This window comes from Mastigoproctus giganteus, chromosome 12 (assembly GCF_048544385.1).
Source record: "Mastigoproctus giganteus isolate SK-2022 chromosome 12, ASM4854438v1, whole genome shotgun sequence".
Classification (NCBI taxonomy): Eukaryota; Metazoa; Arthropoda; class Arachnida; order Uropygi; family Thelyphonidae; genus Mastigoproctus; species Mastigoproctus giganteus.
Genome location: NC_143586.1, coordinates 98,316,717 through 98,342,631, shown reverse-complemented (window position 1 = coordinate 98,342,631; position 25,915 = coordinate 98,316,717). Strand labels below are relative to the sequence as shown.

At 37.3% G+C, this 25,915-nt stretch overlaps 1 protein-coding gene across 1 annotated transcript in view; it reads left to right on the top strand.

Moving 5' to 3' along the window:
- Window positions 1-25,915, top strand: part of LOC150077293 (lipase maturation factor 2-like) — a 378,351-nt gene that overhangs the window by 217,038 nt on the left and 135,398 nt on the right. The window contains exon 9 of the mRNA XM_090386704.1: window positions 15,049-15,154. Within this exon, the coding sequence (XP_090242830.1) occupies window positions 15,049-15,154 (106 nt within the window). The remainder of the gene's footprint in view (window positions 1-15,048; window positions 15,155-25,915) is intronic.

Here is a 25,915-nt window from a genome sequence, read left to right as displayed (position 1 = left end):
GCAATAGCAGTCCATGTAGCTGCTGACTTCCATATCACAATCTGCTCCTTATACTTTACAACAAAATGATCTAAACAATCTTATAGCTTAACTCCCCACACCTTTCCTCATTCTGGGAGACTTAAACAGTCATCACACTATGGGGTAACAACAACATTTATCAAAGAGGAAAACTAATTGAACAATCTAGACCAGTGGTTTTCAACCAGGGTGTGGTGGAAGAACATTCCAGTGGAGCCACGTAATTCGGGTTTGTTACTTAAACTTTTTTTTTAAAATTTTTATTTCATTATAAAAAGGTTATTTGGGGCACCAGTTAATCGGGGCAGCCGTTTATTTGAAACAAATTTTAAAAAACAGAACCCAATCCAGAAAATAGCCAGCATTTACTTCACTTAATTGGGACAACATGCCGTTTGATCAGGGTAGGAGATCGCAGCACTGGAGATTACCCTAAGATTGTCCCCGACCGTACCACGTGGTTCGGTCAGATTTCTGGAGGTCACAATCATAAAACAAAAACAATTAGCAGTCACCTGTTTATTGGGCTTTTATGGTAGTGCAATATATCATAAATGGATAATAAACTCTATCTTATTGAATTTGTGATAATACTAACAGCTGGAATTCCGTGGGTTATTAAGGTGAAATGTGTTTACGCTTCCATGGAATCTTCAGTCATAAAAAAATTTATTTTCAGAATCTTCTCTTCAATTCCTATTTTTAAAGCTTCGTAATTTGTTACTCCGTTATCACTTGCGCGTATCTGGTTACTTTTGCAATTTGTGTGGGCCGTGTTCTTTGTTATTGATTGCTTATCTTTTTACTGTTTTAAATTTTAATCCCCCCACCCACAAATGTCAGTGAACAGAAATGTCAACTAGTTAATATGTAAATATTACAATACGTATTAATTATTCCAATTATCACTTATATTCTTCTGATTTTCACGATCATTTCATTTTTTATTTGGTAAGGTAATAAAGGGTAAATTTGTGCTTTATATGTATTTACTTTTATGGCCTATGGATGGATAATATTCCTTCTATTTTCGCTAATTAGAATCACTGTTTAATATAATTAAAATTCACAAAGATGATCACAATGACTGGCGCTTACTACACATCTTTTAGTGAATGGTACTTTACTATGGTGAATCCATCGTAACATGATTTGATTGTACAGTGAACCAATTGTAAAGTGGGCGTCCATTGTATTTTTAACTATTTACGTGAAACTTCGGATAATTGGGGCAGCTGCTTAATCTGGCCAAAATGGACTAGTCCCAACGTGTCCCAAATAACCAGAATCAACTGTGTGTGTAAAGTTAGTAGTCACGAAAGGCAATGTGTTAATTATAGTTGTTGGGTACTTTCTGCGTATAGCAGTGTCCCAGGCCCATAAACCATTATTATTTTTATTATGAATTATAATTTTGTTTACAGTTATATTATTGTAATAACTATCATATAACATTTTTTTTTAATATTTTATATATATATATATATATATATATATATATTAGATATTCTAATATATACACCTAATTCTGTTTTTACACGATAGATACGTTCCTGAAAAATACGTGTAAAAAAAATTCGTGTAAAAAAAGACATTGTATTTATGGAAGAAAAGAAGATTGGTTCCGGATCTAAAAAAATCAGTAAAAATAATTAAAAAAAAAACACATAAAATATTCGTTTTAAGCTTATTATTTTATTTCAACAAAATACACATGTAATAATATGTAATTAAAATGTACGAAAATAAATTTTTATGCATATGAAATGAAAAAAAATTCTTCATGAACAAAAAAAATCTGTTTTACATATAACAAGATTTTATTCATTTTCCACTTTCTGATAATAAACGGCGCATACGTTTGCGTACGACTGGAATATCACTGCCATCACTAGAAATGTTGTGGACATCGTCTTCTTCCTCTATTAATGAAATTCTTTCTGTGATCTCTTCAGCAAAATCAGCACGAATCTCCTCTGGTGCTGATGTTTCACCGGTTTTACGAACGAATTCAGTTATTAATCGTGTTCGTGTTTTGGTTAGTCCGTTATATAATTCTCTGTAAGAGGCTGTCAACAACTTCAGTTCGCGTTGAAACTTCCCAGCGCGTTCCTCATTAGGGTCATGTTTGACAAAATGATTACCTAATTTTCTAGCCAGTTCCAGACCTTCTTTTATTAAATCTGCATTTAGAACAGGATCATTTTCTTCATTATCACTACGTTCTGTGGGATAAGGAGTCCCAAGGACAACCTCTAATATTTCATCTTCGCTTAGGGCTTTGTCGGTTAACAATTCATCAATATCTTCAAACGATAGATCATCGAATCCTTCTCCACCAATTTTGTGTGCCATTGTAATGATGTTGGGAAATTCGGTCGTATTAGGGATGACGGGATCTTTGCTTTTTACACATTGTGGCCAAACCGCTTTCCAACACGCATTTAAAGTTGCTGGTTTTAATTCAGTTAACGCTAATCCAACTTGATTGATACAATCCATAATTGAGAATTTCTTCCATACATCAATGACTGTTAGTGTTTCATCATTCAGTTTGTCCAAAACGTGTTGGAATGTTCGTTTTACGTAGTATGTTTTAATTGTCGCAATTATACCTTGGTCTAGCGGTTGTATCAAAGATGTAGTATTAGGTGGCAGAAATAAAATTTGTACATTTGGGTGTTCCAAGACAGGATGGCCGGGTGCATTGTCAAGAATCAGAAGAACTTTAAATTCGAGACCTTTCAAATTCAAATAACGTCTGACTTCTGGGACGAAACATTTGTTGAACCATTCTGTAAAAATAGTAGTGGTCACCCAGGCCTTCTTGTTTGCCATCCAGTGAACAGGCAATTTATTGATATCTACACCTTTCATTGAACGTGGGTTTAGGGCTCGATTTACCAGCAGTGGTTTCAACATACGATCTCCTGAAGCGTTGGAGGAAAATAATAAGGTCACATGATCCTTAGCTACCTTAAAACCACCAGCAGTTTTCTGCGATTTGGCTACATACGTTCTGTTCGGCATTCGTTTCCAGAAGAAACCAGTTTCATCTGCATTCCACACTTGATCAGGAGTGTATCCTCCATCTTCAATAATTTTTGCAAGTTCCTGCGGGAATACTTTAGCAGCCGATTCATCTGCAGATGCAGTTTCACCTTTAATTTTTATATTATGAAGAGCATTCCTTTTAAGAAACCCTGTCATCCAACCTGTACTCGCAGAAAATTCATACTTTCTGTTTAACTGAGATGAAGTGCTTGGCTCCTTTTCTTTAATCTGTCTGTAAATTCTTAGTGCTGTTTGCTTGATGGCATTTCCATCTACTGGTACTCTTTTTTGTGACTGATCTTCTATCCACATTACCAGGGCCTTTTCCATTTTTTCCTTGACAATATCATCTTGTATATGATGATGAATTAACACTTACTTTTGTTCCAGAACATACCGACTTCCTAATTGCAGCTTCATTTTTCTTAATAGTTCTTACGGTAGCTTCATGTACACCAAAATGCCTTCCTACAGACGTAGCCCCTTGTCCAGTTGCAAGACGATCCAAAATTTGAATTTTAAGTTCCAAAGAAATCGCTTTCCTTTTCATTTTGGTAATAGGCGAATTATTCGACATTATATAAGGGCTACCGAAAAATATCTCAGTTATAATTAATAAAAAAAGGTATGAAAATTTTGTAAACTTACAATTTATTGACTATCGGCAAAATTAATAAATTTATATGTGCACAAATTTCACTAAAGATTCTTTCACTTTGAAATAGAGCTTACTACTACATGTCTGCTGAAGATACAATGCACGAATACCGTAGATGTGCACAAAATTAATAAAAACGTTGATGATTCATAGATACCTAGACGTAAACATTGGTAAGCAAAAGCACGCGTTTCAAAACGCAAAACACTAGCTGTTATCCAATTATTTGATGCGTGTAATATAGAAATGATACTAATATGCCACAAATAAAAATAAAATTTCTTAGAATTTAGGCAAAAAAAAATTCATAGAAATCGTGTTAAATCAAAATGACTCGCGTAAAAAGAGAATGAAATATTTATTTTGAATTCGTGTTAAACCAAATTCGTGTAAAAAAAGTTCGTGCAAAAACAGAATTAGGTGTATATATATATATATATATATATATATTAGATATATATTGTTTTGGACGAGGCTACTAGGAGACGGTCGTGTTCAAAGCTGCTAAGTGGATTTTTCTTATTTATTGATTTGAAATTATTGTTTTTCTAATACCTTTGATTTAAATTTAGTAGTATAACATTATTTTGTGATTTTCTGATTAATTTGGTGTATTTCTTCTTTACTCGGCCTTGTAATTGCATAAAAGTATCGGTAAGGGTTTCCACGTGTTTCAACTCCGCTACCGTTCGTAACTTTCCCGCCTTTGTGATACGATAGTTATATACCGTACTAGATAGCATTAGTTGAACTTCGTTAGCAGTTAAATTGTACGTTTAAATAAATACATATAACGACTTAGATTACAAATGTAATATAATTATATTTAACATTAATAACATAACATAATTAATTAATAAATTAATAGAATCATGACTCAGACCACAGCAGCAAAGCAAAAGGCTCAAGCTAATGGAAGTGCTGTGGCTCAGAGCAGAACTGAGGGGGGGCAGTTGTCCTCTGACTCACAGCCTTATAAAATGCACTGTTTGCTTGATGTTTGCAGAGCAATCGGGTACAGGACATGATACTGCCAAGGGGGATGTCTTTGTGTGTGCGCGATGCAAGGAGTGTATCGATATCAGGCAACAACTCGGCGTTCTTGTGGGCCTATATGAGAGCTTGAAGGACAGGGTGGATGCCCTCGAAGAAACTAAATTGAGGGGCCCATCAAGCTCTCAGCTGCCCACATCAGCACCAGAGCTTGCACATGGGCATCGCGTGACACAGAGACAACCCCCAAGGCAGAATGCGCTGGTCCCGAAGGAACTAGTAGTTGTTGGTGACTCTATTGTCAGGGAAACGGGGAACATGCTTTGTAAAAAAAGATAGGTGGAACAGGACCAGGGTATGTCTGCCAGGGGCAAAGGTTGATGACGTTGTAGAGCGAATATCATCTTTTAAGGGCACAAAAGGTGATATAGTTGTACACGTTGGCACTAATAATATTAAGAGTAGGAGACCGGCAGAATTACTTAACAAGTACAGGTCACTGTTGAACAAAAGCCGAGAATTAGGGTTGAATTTGAAAGTGTCTGCAATCCTGCCCATACACGATAGGAGGGAGTATATGATGAGAGCCTTGTTGATCAATTCGGCCCTGGAAAGATTGTGCAAGGCTCAAGGGGTAGAATTTTTTCAGCCTGGACTGTACTTGTTAACAGGAGAGATTGCTTCTACAGGGATGGGATACACTTAAATAGAAAGGGTGCAAGAATATTTGCTGATGCTATCGAGGCAGTGTTAGGTGGGTCGGAAAACTGCTAGCTTGAGGGGAGACAAAGACCAATAGATTGACAGTAGCCACTGGCAGAGGTGAGATTCTTGCACTGCTTCTTTTTGAGTGAGCAGAAGCCTGAAAAACAAGATGCATGGTATTTCAGAGACTGCTGGGAGCCATTGCGGTACAAGTAAACACATGGGTTGTGTTAGGGTAGCTAAGAATAGAAACAGGTGCAGGTATACTTGCGTGTACACCAATGCTAGGAGTTTAGTAAATAAATTTGATGAATTTGAGGTATTGCTCAAAACATCGAAGGCAGATATTATTGGGATATCAGAGACGTGGTCACACAGATATAAGGGATGCAGAACTGCAATTTGGGGAGTACAACGTTTACAGAAAGGATAGACAGGATAGGAAGGGGGGAGGGGTTATGCTATTAGTTAAGAAACACATAAAAACCAAGGAAGTGAAGCCAGTCGACATCGCTGGACAGTGCAGTGTTGAGTCAGTTTGGTGTGACATAAGCATTGGGAGATCAAAATTGAGAGTAGGAGTGTGCCTAATGGCTCTGATGAGTATAATAAGGAACTCTACAGGGAAATAGAGTGGGCCAGTAAATCAGAGAGTCTTATAATGGGAGATTTTAATTTCCCAGATATTGACTGGAATTTGGGGGCTGGTTACTCACACACTAGCAGGGCTTTTGTGGATTTATTGGATGATTGTTTTCTACATCAGCATGTTCGGGAGGCAACTAGAGGGAGTAATACTCTTGATTTGATTATCAGCAGTGATTCTTCATGCATTAAGAATCTGCAGATAAATGAACCACTAGGTGGCAGTGATCACAGTGTGCTGAGGTGGGATTTACTCAAAGAGGTAACTACCATTAGGGGTAAAGGGAAGCGTTATTGCTTCCGTAAAGGCGACTACGGTGGACTGAGACAGAGTATTTAAATTCTATACAGTGGGACCAACTGATGATGTTTCCAACAGCAAATTCAAAATGGGAAGCATTCAAAGAACTTATCTTCGAAGCTACTAGGCTTTGCATACCAACTAAGAAATATTGTTCAAGGTTTAGGCCTAAATGGATGTCAGATGAACTAATGAGGCATATGGCAGAGAAGAAAAATGCATGGGGTACTTACAAATTAACACATGACACTGGCCTCCAGACCCTGTTCCAGAAGCCTATGATAGATACAAGTTGATATGCAACCAAGTTACAAAGGAGGTTAGGCAGGCGAAGGCAGATTACGAGAAATGCTTGGCAAGGGATGCAAAGAAAAACAGCAAAGAGTTCTTTACTTAGGTAAACTCTAGAAGGAAGGGGATGAATCAGATTGGTCCACTTGATATTGATGGGTCAACTGTTGATGATCCTGCTCAGGTAGCTAACAAACTAAATGAATATTTTGCATCAACATTCTCACATGAGAAGTTATTCAGCAAGGGGAATGCCAGAGGTGTATTCACCTCTAGCAGTAAGCTACAGAATCTTGAAATAACTGGGAGTAAAGTGGAGGAGAAACTGTTGAAGATAAACACAAGAAAGGCACCCGGGGTGGATGGATCTATCCAGTTATATTAAAGGAGGCAGCAAAGGAAGTAAGCAAATCCTTAGCCATAATTATGAGAGCTTCCTTGGACTCAGGGGAGGTACCCATAGACTGGAAATGTGCAAATGTGACCCCAATTCACAAAGGAGGATCAAAGGCTGACACAAGTAATTATAGACCTGTGAGCTTAACTTCTGTTCCAGAAAAATTAATGGAGGCACTGGTTAAAGAAGCACTGCAGGATCATTTAGACAAGACTTCAGTTATAGCTCAGACACAGCATGGTTTTGTTAAGGGGAAGTCTTGCCTGACCAACTTGATTGGATACTATGATGCAGTCACAAAAGAACTGGATGCAGGGAATAACTTTGATATTATATACTTGGATCTTAGAAAGGCTTTTGATACTGTTGCACATGGAAGACTGCTACACAAATTGGAGCAGTGTGACATTGGAGGCAAATTGCTGCTATGGATAAAGGGGTGGTTAAGGGGCAGAAGACAGAGTGCTAATCAATGGACACTGCTCATCGTGGACTAATGTTAGTGGAGTCCCTCAGGGCTCAGTGTTGGGTCCATTATTGTTTTTTGTATTTATAAATGATATTGATGATGGTATATCAAGCTTAATGTCCAAGTTTGCAGACGATACAAAGGTTGGCAGGGTTGTCAAGGACACTACTGATACTATGCTGCTGCAACAGGATCTGGAAAGGTTGAGCAGATGGGCTGAGAGGTGGCAAATGAAGTTTAACATTGACAAATGTAAAGTATTACACATGGGAAACAGCAACCCCAGAGCAACGTATCAACTCTGGTACTACACTGACAGTGGTAGAGAATGAAAGGGACTTGGGGGTGGTTGTGCAGGCAGATATGAAGTTCTCTGAGCAGTGCAGACGGGCTGAAAGAGTAGTTCATGGAGTATTGTCAATGATATACAGGAATTTTTCCATCAGGGATAAGGAGGTGATTATTCCATTGTATAAGGCAATTTGTCAGGCCACGCCTAGAGTACTGTATAAGGGCCTGGAGGCCTCATTTGAAGAAGGATGTAGAGCTGCTGGAACGAGTACAGAGAAGGGCAACAAGATTAGTGAATGGAACAAAGTGGTGCTCTTACGAAGAAAGGCTTAAGTTTTGCAAATTACAGTGTCTGGAGACTAGGCACCAGCGAGGCGATCTGATAGAGGTGTATAAAGCCGTGAATGGTTTAAGCATGCTCAATGCTGATGGGATTCTTCCTCTAGCTCAGAAAAATCACCTGAGAGGGCATAAATTCAAATTGAGGAAAGACAGATGTAGGATAGACGTGCGGAAATTTGCCTTTAGCCAGCGGGTGGTTGGTTGGTGGAACAGACTTCCATCCCTTGTGTTGGAGGTTGATAGCCTAAATAAGTTTAAGGCTCAGCTGGACAGTTATTTTGAACGAACAGAGGGGTGAAGTGGGTTTTTTTTTTTTTTTTGGCTGATGCTGCATAAGCTTGCTTTCTTGCATCAAATGCCTCTACTAATGCTAATATATATTAGAATATCTAATATATATATATATATATATATATATATATATATATATATATATATATATAAAACACAGAATCAGATCTAACAGGCAGAAAATTGAGTAGGGGTGCCACAAAATAAAATAAATTACTTAGGGGTGCCATTATATTAAAAAGAAAGGTCAAACCACTGGTCTAGACAATAGCCTCCTAAATGATGGTTCACCTACACACATTCACCTTCCTTCGGGAACAAGCACTGCAATAGACTTGTCCATCTGTTCAGCAACCTTGTGTCCTACTTTTAAGTGGATAATAAACAATGATCCGCTACATAGTGATCATTTCCCCATAACAATTTAATTACTAATTAAGCCCTCTCATCATCCACAGTGGCTCACTGATAAAGTAGATTGGCAGACCTATAAAAAATAACTAATCTAGACCCTGAAATAATCCATAAATCCACAACTGATGAAGCATTTGACTATGTCACAAAAACAATATTACATACAGCAGAAAAAACCATACTGAAATCCTCTTTAAAATTACCGATACACCCAAAAATTTGATGGAGCGATGAATGCCTTGTGGCTAAAAAAATTAAAAGCAAAGCTTGGAATATTTTTTGCCGGAGTCCAAATGTCATTCAATATAAGCATACTAGAACAACAGTGAGATATGTTAGACGCTGCAATAAAAAGGCTGCTTGGATTCACTTCACTTCAACTATCAATTAAGCAATTCCTACACACAAAATTTAGAAAGAAACCAGAAAAATCAGTGGCAAATATCAAACAACACCTCTGCCTATCATGAAATGGAGAGGGCAGAGTGTGAATGATCCTGCTGGAATTTTATCAATATACTAGGAAAAACCTTTGCCCAGACATCAGCAACAGAAAGTTATACACTGTCCTTCATAAGATTCAAAACAAGTTCAGAAAAACAAAAGTTACTTTTCTTTAAAAGGAGATGAACAATGCAACTTACCTTTTACCATCCACAAACTGCATAGAGCCTTGTCAACATCTAGATGCAGTGCTGTAGGTCCAGATAATATTCATTATTTGATGGTACAGATACTAAGTACTGAATCATTATAGTCACTTCATCTATTCAATAGACTCTACCTGGAATATAAATTCCCTAAAAAATGGCATCATGCTATGGTCCTTGCTTTTCTCAAACCAGGTCAAGACTCAGCAAATCTCACTTATTGTAGACCTGTCGTCTTGACCAATTGCATTTGCGAAATTCTTGAAAAGATAGTGAACCGTTGGCTGATCTGGTAACTTAAATTTCAATCTGCTACATTCTGCACAATTCGGTGTTCGACGAAACAGATATACTAATTAGACTAGAGAATACCTTTCGGAATGCATTCCTCAGATCGGAACACCATGTATTGGTCTGCTTTGATATCAGTAAGGCCTATGATTCCACATGGCAGTATGGAATGCTCCGTGAATTACATCACCATAAACTTCGGGGTCACCTCTTGATTTTCATACAGAACTTCCTTTACAAGGGTACATTCTATGTTCGATTTAAAACCTCACTGTCCCAAGTATTTTCACAAGGAGTTCCTTAAGGTTCTATACTCTGTGCTTCACTTTTTATAATTGCAATAAACACCATTGCTGAATAACTTCCAAACACTTTTGATAAAACACTGTTTGTAGACTACCTTAGTATTTGGTGTCATGCAAAAAACATGAATACTGTTGAGAGACATTTGCAAGGGGCAATAACTAAGGTCTGTTCATGAGTACAGACTAATGGATTTCAACTTTGTCAGCAAAAAAACATTTTGCATCCATTTTTGCCGCCAATGCAAGGTCCACCCCAATCTGAAACTACAACTGAATTGCCAACCAATAGCAATTCATCCCAGCATACGGTTCTTAGGAATCACTTTAGACCATAAACTCATCTTCCTAGAGCATATCAAAAGACTAAGAACATGCGAACAAAAACTAAACATCATCCGGGTTCTCTCTAGAACTAAGTGGGGAGCTGATCACCTTACTTTATTACGGTTATATAGAGCCTTAATAAAATCGAAACTTGACTATAGAGCACCAGTGTATAGTTCAGCAAGACCTAGTGGAATATGCATTGCTTTAGGAGCATATCAGACGTCTCCAATACATAGTTTATATGCTGAAGCACATGAACCCCCCTCTCTCTATCAGACGACAACTGATACTATGCTATGCATATAAAATTAGATCTATGCCAAAACATCCAAACTGGCAGATACTTTTCACATCACAGCACAGCAGATTATACCAAAACAGCCCAAATGCTAACCGTCCTTTGCATGTGAGAAAAAAACACCTGTTAGAAGAACTAAATTTAACCTTAGACAATGTGGCGCATACCTTCCCATTCTCTCTTGCTCCTTAGAACATCACTCCACCTTCATGTTGACTTGCATCTACAAGAATGAAATAAATCTACATTGCATAGAGAAAACTTCTTGCAACTATACCATGCAGTAGTGGACCAGTTTCCCAACTTTGTCCTAGTACATACTGATGGATCAAAGGATGATGCCTGCTTTGGAATTGCCGCAGTTTTTCCAAACATCACATTAGCCTGTAGTTGTCATGTGAATTCAGTATATTTTCTGTTGAATTAAGTGCACTTCAAGCAATAAAAAACACCATGAACATCGCCCACCCAGTCATGAAAGGAATATTCACTTCTTTACTTACCTTATCAGAACTTGGGAAAAACATATACTTCTGCTGGGTCCCAGAACATATGGCAATTCCTGGAAATGAACTAGCAGACAATGCTGCCGAATCAGTTCACCTACCACACGACAACAAGTGGAAAGTACTTCATCAAAACTATAGATCAATCCAGGAAAAATGCATGTGCCAATGGCAGTTATCATGGGAAAATCAACCTAACAATAAGCTTTTAAGTATCAAACCAGACCTTAAGCGATGGCCCTCTAGCTTCAGTTCAATCCAACAACAGGAGTTAATATTGGCTCATCTGCGAATAGGTCACACAAATGTCACTCATGGTAATCTTTTGAGACTAGAGATACTTCCTCAATATCATCACTGTAACACAACGCTTTCAGTGAAACACATTCTTGTTGAATGTGCAAAATATATAAGAGAACACCAGAATCTTTGCACTACAGCCACAACAGAAGATCCTCTTACACTTCACTTTTGAATAATAAAACAAATGTTTCAAGTATTTTTATCTTTCTCAAAATGAATAAAGTATATCACCAGATTTCTGGTACTGTTTTTTGCAATTTTCTCTATCTGAGAAGAAATAGCATACATACTTACCATATGTATTGTGCAATATAGCCATAGTTCCCGATGCACTGCTGTAAATTCATCAAATTTATTTAGAATTCTCTTAGCATTAGTGTACAGAAATCATGGGATACCTACCTAGTAATGGGTAGACCCACTTTTGCCCAGATAAGGGCAGTCACATGGCGAGGCACTGAGTCCACTAGTTCATGAAAGTGTTTCATAGGTATTTCCATCCATGCTTGCTGCACCGCTGTCTATAATTCCATTGCATTCCTGGGTGGAGGATCCAAAGCTGAAATGGATCTTTCCACAGAATCCCAAAGATAGTCCACAGGGTTCATGTCCAGTAAACGGGGAGACCATTCCATGGTGGCAAAATCTGCGGAATGCTCTTCGAACCATGTTCTAGTCACCACGGCTCTGTGGGGTGGTGCATTGTCCTGTTGGAAGAGTCTATTGCCCTGTGGGGGCATGATGACCATGAAAAAATAATTATGGTCTGCAAGGATGGACATGTAATCTGGACACATTCACAGATGTCTAGACATACCAGAGGTCCCAGTGTGCACCAGTTGAACATGCCCCAGACCATCACAGATTGTCCACCTGCCTGAACAGTTCCTTGTTGACACAACTGGTGCATAGCTTAGTGCAGTTTCTGCCAGATGTGCACCTTCCCATCCGCTCGAAATAACTGGAAACTGGACTCATCAGACCAGGAGATCAGTCTCCAAACATCCAAGGTTCAGTGCCGATTCTTTTGTCCATTTGAGGCGTAGTTGAGGTGGTGTCCTGTGTTGTGGTGTTAGCAATGGGACTCTGGTAGGTCAGCCACCCCCTTAACCTATTGCAGTTAATGATGGCCTTGGTGAAGACATTTCTGGCACCTCCCTCGTTGAAGTCGGCAGCGATTTGTACCACTGCTGCTCTCCGGTTGGCTGAAACAATACGAGACTCATCGACGACCACATTCATCCACTACCTTTCTCTGCCCACAGTGCTGTCCACGATGAGATGTTATTCCAGAAATTGCATGTTCCAGATACTCTTGAGACTGTCAAACGGGAATAGTGCAATTTCTGGGCCACCTCTGTGATAGTGACCCATGCATCAGGCACCCATTATCATCCCTCTTTCAAAGTCAGTTAACCCACGATGTTTATCCATACTGACATTATCAGTACGGATAAACAGCATGATATGGGTAAACACCATGGAATGGACTTTCCATTCACTGCATATGAAATCTGTGTAGCATCTTTGGTATGTTATAGATAGTTCCGTTCGAGCTTTGGATCCTCCACCTGGAATGCAATGGAATTATAGGATTACCGTCTATGCGAATGCAGTGTACCTATATACCTGCCAAGCGGTGGGTTTTTTTGCTAGCGAGAGGAGTGACAGCGTCACATTGCCCAGGAACCAGGTATCCCATGAATTCTGTCCTTTCAATATACATGCAAGTATACATGCACATGTTCTTATTAGCCTAACACAGCCCATGTATATACATGTTCCATGATGATCCCTAGCAAGGATTCTTGCTTTCTGGGCTACTGCATGTTCCTGTAGAACAATGCAAGAATTTCCTTTCACCTCTTCCTTCTCTAGTTAATCTGTTGGTGTGCGTGTGTAACCCCCCCCCCCAAAATCTAGCAGTTTTCCGATCCACCTATCGCTGCCTCGAGAATAGTAGCAGCAAATATTTTTCTGCCCCTTCTATTTAAATGTATCCTGTCCCTGTAAAATCCTCTGGTAACAAGCACAGATCATATTGAGAAAAATTCTATCCTGTGATCCTTGCACAGCCTCTTCAGGGTCAAACTGATTGCCAAAGCTCTCAACATATACTCCCTTCTGTTGTATCTGTGCATAATTGCAGACTGCTTCAAATTGAATGCTAACTTAAGACTTTTTCCCTGTCCTTTTTAAGGAAGTACTCAGATCTCCTACTCTATCATTAGTGCCAATGTATACAAATATCACCTATTGTGCCCCTAAAACCTATCTGCTGTACAATGCCATCTATTTTTGTCCTGGTAGAGGGACAAAAATAGATGGCATTGTACAGCAAATAGATACCCTAGTCCTATTCCACCAATTCTTCTTGCACAATGTATTTCCTATTTTCCTGACCATAATCACCAAACGATAACTACCACCTTTTGGACCAGTGCATTCTGCAGTAGAGATTGTTGCCTAATGCTCAAGAGTGAGCTGTGGAGTTGGGCTGGGCAGCTCAGAGCTCAGTGAGTTGGGCCCCCTTCATTCTAATTCCTTGAAGGGCATCTACCCTACTCTTCAAACTCACATGAATGCTGAGTTTGTGCCTAATTTCTTTGTGCTATCTGCATTGAACATACATGAATATATCTCTTTTGCTGTTCCAGAAGCTCCACAAACATTATACAAGTTGCACTTATTGTTAGGCTAAGATTCATAGGAGAACTACCCCTTCAGTTCTTCCCTAAGCCACAGCACTACTGCTACTTTGTGCTGTTGCTTTGCTGCTATAGTGTGATGCATGATTTTACTGTTTAAATACAATTTAATTGATTAATCAACGATGCTACACTAAGCTAATAGATTCACTAAATGCAGTGCCACTTATAAGGTATCAAGTTTTACGTTATACCTTATGCTATCAAGTTGAAGATATAAATTACTCTATGCTATTACAATCGCAGTTTTAAGTTATTCTTACTAAATTATACTAAGTTATATATCCTTACTAAAAAGTAAAATTTGTTAGCTAAAAACAAAACAAAAAGAAATGCCTAAGAAGTGATTAAAACCTTTGAGCTACTTACTTATCACATTTAAAACTCTACTATTTCATTGCACTACCAGTTAATGTCCTACAATATTTGTGCCAAAACACTGATACCATAGCAGTACAGATAATTAGTTGGAACTTAGAAAATCACTAGCTAAATTTCAAAAAGCTAACAAATGTGACTAAGACTATTAAACTGTTTGTAAGACAATTTAATAAGTTAATTAATCAAAAAGATGGTAAAAATTTCCAATAAAACTTATTCATTCCCACAAGCTCCAAATTGTCTGCAAGAGGTAGTTATACAAATATGTCAAGTAAAATTTTTAATATTGGTATCTAAATTCTTGAAATTAAGCAGCTTATTTATTACAGAGTATCTTAGTAAAAAGAAACAAAGGTCATGATATTTCAAAGGTAATAAATTATTATTTTTTTTTGTTTTCCTTTCAGCTTTCACTCAACAAGAGTTCAGTATGGCACTAACCAAGATTATGCCAATTACTATAGTAATAGGCTTGTTATCATTGGCTGGTAACTTTCTTCTAGCATGCTACCGGTAGGTCTTAGTCATTATTTTGTTTTATTATAGCTAAATATTTTTAATGTTGGGTATTTCAGAATACTTTCTATGCTGAGTGTGCAACTTTTTTTTTTTTTTTTTTGCTAGGAATCAAAACATACAAAATTCTGAATACTGCAGGACATATAGGTGGCCAGAAATTGTTTTTAAAAATAAATTTTATTTTTAACTTTTTTTTTGCATTTAATATTAAATAAACATCCAGGGTTTAGCCCAGAAAATTGCCTTACACCCGGCACAAGTTTAGCAACTCTGATAAATTCTTAAATCTGTGGTTATAATAATATTTCTAAATATTAAGGAAGACATAAAATAACAGAAAAATGGAATATTTCTAAAAATGTATAATTTCAAAAGTCAGTTTGAAACTTAACTGATTTTTGTAAAGAAGATACACTGTGTCAGGGATAATAATCTGTAGTAACTCAGAATTTATGCTCAAGATCTCTCATTGATATGGAATCTCATACATCACTTGAAATTTTCCTTCCTGGAAAATGCTTTCAAGATACATACATTCTGAAGAATGCCAAGTGTGTATTAAGCACAAAATCAGCTAAAGTTGTGCAACCTCAGTATACTCTGTCTGTAATTGCATGTATTCTTCGGTTGGTTGGTTGCTTTCCAGGTAAAACTAAAAAAGTGCACATAGGCCTTTCTTACATGGTGTGGACAAATGGTGATTGTAATCATTTGCTACTTTTGAAAACAAATTGAAGTTTCTTTTCAAATTCAAATTTGTGTTTCATCTAATTGCCAAAATTCAGACTTTCATGAAAGGGAAATGTTGGTTACCAGATAATGTTTCAACAAAACTTGGCCATTTAATTTTAAAATGTACAGTATATCCAAATTCTGTGACCGTATAATTCAACATTTCTTGAAACTGTCTGTGGTTGAGTCCTTTAGATCAGATAAAATTGATTTCAATCACCAGAGTCATGACAGTTTGTCTTCAGTGATTGACACACCCAGTTTCTCTTAGTGAATGATGCAGCTGGAGCTTTTTACTGAATTATTTCTAGTTTTTGCGTTGCCATCTTTGATTTTTCTTCTATGCTTTTTATATTACATTATATATTACTGAGATCTTAATTTATTATTAAGATATGAAAGTTTATATCCAGTCAAGGTAATGTAGACTTCACATCTTCACAGAAATAACTGGATTGTATTGTCCTACAGTAGCTCCACATCTTCTGTTTAAATTGTTAATGAAATAATTGTTAAAGCTTTTTTAAATTATTTGTAGGCATGTGATATTTCGATTGATATCATACACAAACTAACTAGGCTAAAAATACGGACATCCCTCTGACTGTGGACCGCTCCTTGTGAAAGAGTTAGCTGTTGGTTGAATACACGTACTTTTATATCCTTACGATTAGTTTTCAATGAATGGAGGGGAAAAAAGCATCCCAATAAAATCAAGTGCTAATACATTTCACTAATTTGAAGATTCTCAACTTATGATGAATTAGGAATTATCTTTTTTATTGGAAAAATTTAGTTCTCATTTAAGTTCTCACTCCTTAATGAGTCTTAGAAATATCATTAAGCATTATTAGTTTCCTAACTCAGCAGTTGTTTGTTAATTTGGGAATGAGAATATCCATGTGTGGAAGGATTTTTTACGGCTTCAGCAAACTAATAAATTTTAGTTAAATTTTTGCTGTTTTATTGATTTAATTGGCATGTTAATTTATTTTCTAGAAGTAGCTTTATAGTCCTAGTCACGCTACTTAGTTTTGAACTTAGATAGTATCGGAAGAGCCCCATTCGAAACTTGCTGCCATTTTAGTATATTAGTCAATACAGTATAGGGTAACATATATCTGGAACTTGGAGCATAAGGTACAACATAAAACTAGTTAGTGTAATATGTAGCTGTATTAGGAATCTATTAGCTTAGTATAGTATTCTCAATTAATCAATTAAATTTAGAAATCTTCATTATTAATTAAATTTAAATGGAAATCATGCGCCAAACTAGAGTAGAAAAGCAACGTGCACAAGGTAGAGGGAGTGCTGTGGCTTGGGAGAGAACCAAATGGGGGCAATCCTCCAATGCATCAGTCTGAGAAATTGTGCAGATTGTCAAATGTTTTTTTTTTACCTTTCTGGAACAGAACATTTTTGTCGAGCATATACCATTATCTAGTCCTAGAGGATGTCTTTGTTTGTGCTAGGTGCAAAGAGTTTTCAAGAAATTAGTCACAAACTCAGCATTCTGATGAGAGTTTGAGTTATAGGGTAGATGCCCTCAAAGAAATTAAAATGGGGAACCATTCAAGTGTTCAGCTGCTCAATGCCAGAGCATCAAGCAACAGTGGCAATTTTCAGAACAGCAGGTACTGGTCCCACAGAAGCTAGTTATTGTTGGTGACTCTTGTCAGGGATACAGGAAATATATTGTGCAAAAAGGATAGGTGGAACAGGACCACAGTATGTCTGCCAGGGGAAAAAGTTGATAACTTTGTAGAGCATATACCATCTTTTAAGGGCATAAAGGCAATATTGTTGTACACATCGGCACTAATGACATTAAGTGTAAGATCCTCAATCAGATCGTCTCGCAGGTACCTAGTCTCCAGCCACTGCAATTTGCAGAACTTAATACTCTCTTGGTAAAAGGATCCCTTCATTCCCCTCACCAATCTTGTTGCCCTTCCCTGTACACACTCAAGCAAACCTGCATCCTTCCTAAAATGAGGCTTCCAGACCTGTTTGCAGTACTCAAGGCGTGGCCTGATCATTGCCTTATACAAAGGAATAATCACCTCATTTTCCCTGCTAGCAAAATTCCTGTATATCATTGACAAAACCCAATGGCCTGCTCTTGCAGCCTGTCTGCATTGCTCAGAAAACTTCATATCTGACTGCACAATTACTCCCAGGTCTTTCATTTTCTACCACCCTAAGTGTATTAGCAGAGTTGGTAAGTTCCTCTGAAGGCATACTTCTACCCATATGCAGTGCTTTGTATTTGTCAATGTTAAACTTCAGTTGCCACTTCTCAGCCATCTGCCCAAATTTTCTAGATCCTGTTGCAGTAGCACACTGCCATTAATTTTTTGCATTAACAACCCTGCCAACCTTTGTATCATCTGCAAACTTCGATGCTAGGCCTGACATCTTCATCAATATCATTGATAAATATACAAAGCAACAGTGGGCCCAACACTGAACTCTGTGGGGCTATAATAACATTAGTCCACGAAGAGCAGCATCCATTGATTACCACCCTCTATCTTGTCCCACGCAACCACCCTTTTATCCATTTTAGCAACTTACCCTTAACACCATTCTGCTCCAATTTGTACAGTAGTCTTCCATGTGCAACAGTGTCAAAAGCTTTCCTGAAACCCAAGTACAGTGGTACCTTGGTTTGCGAGCATAATTCGTTCCGGAAACGTGCTCGTAATCCAAAGCACTCGTATATCAAAGCGAATTTCCCCATAAGAAATAATGGAAACCCAGATGATTTGTTCCAAAACTCAAAAATATTCATATACTGTAAAAATGATTAATACAAAATACATACCTTTTTATATTTTTAATATTTAAATTTAATATACATAAAGCAATCGAATTTATTAATTATTGGGTAGGACGACTTTCACTGTCTCTAACGGAATCACTGCTATCTGTTGATTTTTTCTTTTTGTGCGACTTTAACAAGGAATCTTTCCAATGACACTTGCTTTTGCCTCCTTTTCAGGATTTCACGGAAATCAGATTCATCGCTCGCACTATTACAAAACGACGAGGCACGCTTGATACACATAAACAAAGATGCACGCGTGTAGCCCGGTGGGCCGGAGGCCGGTGTGATTTTGACCATAAACCGTAGTATGAGGCCACTATAAATTTTCCCGGGTAAGAATTTTTGACCCAGTCCGCCTCTGTTTATCGATATTGCTTTTTTTTTTTCTCTCTGAATCTGCAGTGTCTTCGCCAGGATGCTTCCTTTTCACACCTTTTAATTATTTTACTCATTTTTAGGGAATAAAGCACAATTACAAAACGAGGAGGCACGCTTGATACACATAAACAAAGCTGCGCGTGTAGCAACTGAATAAACAACACCGTAAAGGCAGAGACAACTCTATTAACACCTCACATTTTACTAAAGCACATTTCTAGGGGTTACTACCATAAAACAATAAAAACAATTTCTAGTTTCTTGCGAGTGGAATCTGTTATAAACTGGTAGTAAACTCGATCTAATTGCATTTGCGATTATACCGATAGCTGGAATTGTGTTGGTTTTTACGTTATTATGGTGAAATGTGTTTCCCCTTCACTGATATAAAAAACCATAAATACATTTTCAAAATCTTCTCTTCATTCCTATCGGGTTGCGTTCGGTTGGGGTGATTCTGCGTTCGACTGCCATTTCTTGTAAACACAAAGGCGCATCGTGCATAAGCGAATTCGGTTCGTGTTATATAAGATATCGTTCCCCTATTTATAAATCGTGTATGATCGAATTCGTGTAGTGTAAACACGTGTTATACGAGGCCTGACTGTACTCGTATTGCAAGACCTCGCTCGTTTATCAAGTTAAAATTTATTAAAAATTTTTGCTCGTCTTGCAAAACACTCGCATACCAAGTTACTCGTAATCCAAGGTACCACTGTATATGATATCAAAATTATTTTTTGCATCCAGTTCCTTTGTAACCACATCATACATCCAATCAAATTTGTCAGACAAGACTTTCCCTTAACAAACCCATGCTGTGTCTGAATTATTGCTGCAGTCTTGTCTAGATGATCCTGCAATGCATCTTTAACCAGTGACTCCATTATTTTACCTGGAACAGAAGTTAAACTAACTGGTCTGTAATTACTTGTCACCCTTCGATCCTCCATTGTTAATTGGGGATATATTTGCATCTCCAGTCCGTGAGGACTTCCCCCGAATACAAGGATGCTCCCATAATTATGGCTAAGGGTTTGCTTAGTTCCTTTGTCACCTCCTTTAATATAACTGGATAGATCCCATCAATGCCTTTCTTATGTTTAAATTCAACAAAATCTCCCCACTTTGCTCTCAGTTATTACAAAATCATTAAGCACCCTGCTACAATTTGATAATCTTCTGGCATTTTCCTTCCTTAATAACTTCTCATGTGTGAATGCAGATGCAAAATACTCATTCAGTTTGTTTGCTGTCTGAGCAGGATCATCAATATCAAGTGGACCAATCTGATTCATCCCCTTCCTTTTAGAGTTATCTAATTCATTTTTTAAAATCTTATTGACTATTTCATTCACTTCCTTTCTCTCCAGGTATAAACTATCAATATCGACACATAATTATGGGGGAATTTTTGAACAGCTTGGTGCAAAATTATGTTAAATTAACATTAAGATACTCGGCCCAAAGTTACAATATTTCTTTTCTAAAATATTTCCTTCAAAACAGCATCATTCCGAAGTTTGCTGGGATCAATTTAAATCAAAAAATTTCGGACGTAAAACAACTGGCATTTGCCACATCTCATATCGTTAAACTTGCCTTAAAATCTCGATATTGAAATAAACAAAGATACCTTTCCCAGGTTAGGAAGATTTGCAATAAATTAAACTATCTACATCCTAATGATTGGTCTGTATTGAAGACCTCCATAGATTTGCGATGGGAAGCACAGGCCTCAGATATAAAAAAACAGACACATTAACAAATTACAAACATTATCGGGAGGGTCAAGTCACATTCATACTAATTCTATCACATTGTCGTAAGCTTGCGACCAAGTGCATACAAGTTGGCTGACACCTCCCCCCCCATACACACAACGTGCTACCACAGAATACATCAGCTAGTTTGCAAACCCCCTTCCCCCAACCAGCATTCAACGAATCGACACATCAACAAATTACAAATCTTTCCTTGTATATGCTATTGCAGGACCAGATTTCACTTTTGCCCAAAGGATTAAATTATAATTTACCACTTCAAACTACCTAAAAAAACAGTGTGTAATTGATATTGAATTTGGTGTTCGTAGTGTTCTACAAATTTATTTATTCAACAAGTTAACCAAGTGGTGAATAACATAAAAGAAACAAGACTTCCTAAATTGAATACACATGACAGTTCAGCTTTACATGAACTTCAGGAAAATAAATACATTATTATACAGAGGGCAGATAAAGGAGATACAGTGGCAATACTTGATAAACCTGATTATATTAATAAGTTAGAATCAGTTTTTTCAGATACCTCCACTTATCTTGAAGTAGACCCGGCACTGTTTACCAATTTAGTCAATCACTACAATAAAATGTTAACCATATCGAAAAAACGACTACATTACTATGGCTCAGTTAAAGAAATTAAAGGCCAGAACATACAATATTCCTGCACTTTTCGGTCAGGTAAAATTATACAAGACTGGATTTCCTATTCGGCGTATTGTTTTCTACAGAAACTTGGCATTTTCATTCTTGGCCTTACATGTACAGTAAACCCCCGCTATTCACGGTATCTGTATTCGCGGTTTCGCGTATTCGCGATTGCTGATTTAATATAAAATGAAACCTAAAAAAATGTGAATTTTAAAGCGCCGTGAATATTTTTCCCCATAAAAAAACATGGGCGTGGCTAAAATTATCTTTCCCTGTCAAAACAGAGCTCAGTGGGTGGGGGGAGAGGGGTGACAAAATCGCGAGCGTGGATGTTTCTCGCTAATCCTTGTTCAGTATGTGTTATGCGCTTGTCATGGAAGGTCTCCTCGTTTGCTTTTAATTTATATGCTTATAAATTGAATAAATTTATAAATTGATATGCGTACAAAAGTGATAAATCTGCCGTTTTGCAGTGTAAAACAGACTTTTTCGAGTGTTAACGGAAGAAAGTGACTTTATTGTGGACAAGTTCTTTCTAACCCGTACAAAAAATATGGCTACGAATAACAAGGGAAATGTGAAAAGATCAAAGAAGGTGATGACATTAGTGAATAAAATTGAGTTATTAGATAAAATTTCTAATGGTGAAAATGTCTCCTCACTGGCAAAACATTATAAAATCAATGAGTCAACGGTACGATCAATCAAAAAATCGGAAGGAAAAACCCGCCGTACTGTCCATGAAAACGCGCTAATTCCTTAAAAATTTTGCTGGGTGGGTGGGTAGGTACCCAAGTGATGCAATGATGGCAAAACAGTTATGAAGTCTAACTCCACAATATGAGAGATGCCTGATGGTGTAAATAAAATAGTATTTCAGGGATGCCTGAAATACATGATACACCATCAGGCAATTCTCATATTGTGGAGTTATACTTCATAACTGTTTTGCCATCATTGCATCACTCAGGTACCTACCCACCCACCGAAGAAGGGCCAAACAGCCCTGAAACAGTGCCGTCTGGGTGGTGGTGGTATCCATCTGAGAATAAGTAACATTAGTCTTCTCCTTAGGTGAAGCGTTACTTATTCGAAGTAATGCAATATCATGGCAACTCGTTGTGAAGGTATTCACAATATGAGATATAACTTAAAATGATGCCGTTTTACTAATATTCTGATTTATTCAGGTTACAAAACGAGGTTACATTACGAAATAGCTATGTATTTCTGATGCGCTTGCACTATATTTATACATAGTCTAGACTCTCCCATAGCTTGAGGCTTATGCCCTAAATGCTTTAGTCTAAACTGCAATACATTATTTGGTACATTATTATGTATACTTGGTGACAATGGCAGTTTATTCTCACTAGATGTTACCTCGTTATATACAAATGTAAACATTCAATACACGTTAGATATTATTTGGGATATGTTAAATAATAACTCGATACTGATTAATTATACGAAACTTCTTATTAAGGAAATTTTTCACTTAATTAAACTGTTTGTTGAGGCCAACTATAGCACCTTTCGAGACAAAGAGTACTAACAAATTTTTGGTTTGCCAATGGGATTGGGTCTGAGGGGCTTAACATAGGAGATCTATCTCTCATCGATGGAGCATATACATATGATGCATTTTCCACCCCGTATCACATACTATTGGAGGTATTTAGACGATGTTCTAGTTATTACTGATAGTAGTACTATCCAAGGCATTTTACATTTATTTAATAATATTCATTCTAGACTCAAATTTACATTGGAAAGGGAGGATACAGATTCCAAGTCATTAAATTTTCTAAATTTCACGCTTACTCAGGACTCTCATAAAATCCAATTTAACATCTATCGAAAACCTACAAACACCGCTATGCTTCTACATTATAACAGCTATCACCCATTCCCCTACAAAAGATCGATTATCTTTAATCAGTTTCTAAATGCCTACAAATATTCAACAACAGAATCTGCTTTGGGCTCAGAAATACAAATATTAACCAGCAGATTCTTAAACAGGGGTTTTATCCCCTTGCTACAATGAACCGAATTAGGGTACAAGCTAAGGATAGGATACAAAATACTACACCAACCAAAAATAGTAATATCAAAAAGTACTTTATTTCTGTCCCATATGTTGAACAGTGGCACAAACAGCTTAACAGATTCTTTAAAAAGATACCGAATTTAAAATTGTGGCCAGGCCAATGCAGAAATTACACGCTATACTGAACAATCACTCAGTCTTTTCCTCATTTACAACACAAATTAATGACCTGGTATACAACATTTTTTGAAGTGATTGAGACTCTTCTTATTTTTTAATTATTTGTTACTCTAATGTAAGTTTTTCGATTTTTTTTTTTTTTTTTTTTTCATTTTAATTTCTGGAGAGTATCATACAGAAGTGTTCTATGTACTATATTGAGGTAAACTTCTTCTCTTATTATTTTACAAATAGTTTATATAAGTAAAGAAATCCTTGCTGTTTTTCTTAACATCCTTTGCCAAAGATTTCTTGTAATCTGCATTTGCTTGCCTAGTCTCCTTTGTGACTTGATTACAGACTAGCTTATATCTGCCATAGACTTCTGTGTCGCCTGATAATTTATATGCATCCCATGCATTTTTCTTCTCTGCCACGAGTCTCATTAGTTCATTTGACAACCATTTAGGCCGAAACGTTGAACAATTTCTTAATAGGTATGAAACATCTAGTAGCTTCCACAATTAATTTCTTGAATGCTTCCCACTTAGAATTTGCTGTTGGTAACATCATCAGTTGGTCCCACTGTACCGAATTTAAAAACTGTCTGAGACCACTGAAGTCACCTTTATGGAAGCAAAATCTTTGGCAAAGGATGCTAAGAAAAACAGCAAAGAGTTCTTTGCTTATGTAAACTCTAGAAAGAAGGGGATGAATCAGATTGGTCCACTTGATATCGATGGTTCAATCGTTGATGATCCTGCTCAGATAGCTAACAAACTAAATGAGTATTTTGTATCTACATTCACACATGAGGAGTTATTCAGGAAGGAGAATGCCAGAGATGAATTAAACTCTAGCAGTGAGCTAGATTATAACTGAGAGAAAAGTGGGGGAGAAATTGTTGAAGATAAACATAAGAAAGGCACCTGGAGTGGATGGTGTCTATCCAATTATATTAAAGGAGGCAGCAAAGGAAGTAAGCAAAACCTTAGCCATGATTATGAGAGCTTACTTGGACTCAGGGGATGTGTCCATGGACTCAACATGTGCAACTGTGACACCAATTCACAAAGGAGGATCAAAGGGTAATACAAGTAATTACAGAACTGTTAGTTTAACTTCTGTTCCAGGGAAATTAATGGAGCACTGGTTAAAGAAGCACTGCAGGATCATCTAGAGAAGACTTCAGTTATACCTTGGACACAGCATGGGTTGATTAAGGGGAAGTCTTGTCTGACCAGTTTGAATGGATACTATGATGTGGTCACAAAGGAACTGGATGCAAAGAATTTTGGTATATATTTGGATCTTAGCAAGGCTTTTGATACTGTTGTATGTGGAAGACTGTTGCTATAGATAGAGGGATGTTTGAGTGGGAGAAGACAGTGTTAATCAATGGACACTGCTCTTCGTGGACTAATGTTATTAATGGAGTCCCCCAGGATTCAGTGTTTGGTCCATTGTTGTTTTCTTATTTATTAATGATATTTATGATTGTATCTTCAGGCTTAATGTCCAAGTTTGCAGACAATACGAAGGTCGGCAGGGTTGTTAATGACAGTATGCTGTCGCAACAAGATCTACAAAAGTTGAGCAGATGGGCTGAGGTGGCAACTGAAGTTTAATATTGACAAATATAAAATACTGCATATGGGAAGCAGTAACCCCAGAGTAATGTATCAACTGTGGTACTACCCTCAAATTGTTGAAGATAAACATAAGAAAGGCACCTGGGGTGGATGGTATCTATTCAGTTATATTAAAGGATGACAGTGGTAGAGAATGCAAAGGACCAGAGGGTAATTGTGCAGGCAGATATGGAGTTTTCTGAGCAGTGCAGACGGTCTGCAAGAGTAGCTCATGGTGTCTTGTCAATGATATACAGGAATTTTTCTAGCAGGGATAAGGAAGTGATTATACCCTTGTATAAGGCAGTGGTTAGGCCACACTTTGAGTACTATATACAGGTCTGGAGGCCTCATTTTAAGAAGGATGTAGAGCTGTTGAAACGAGTTCAGAGAAGGGCTACAAGATTAGTGAATTAGTGAGAAGGGCTACAAGATTACGGAACAAAGGGTTGCTCTTACGGAGCAACCCTTTGCTCCGTAATCACGGAGAAAGGTTTAAGTTTTGCAAATTACAGTATCTGCAGACTTAGGCAC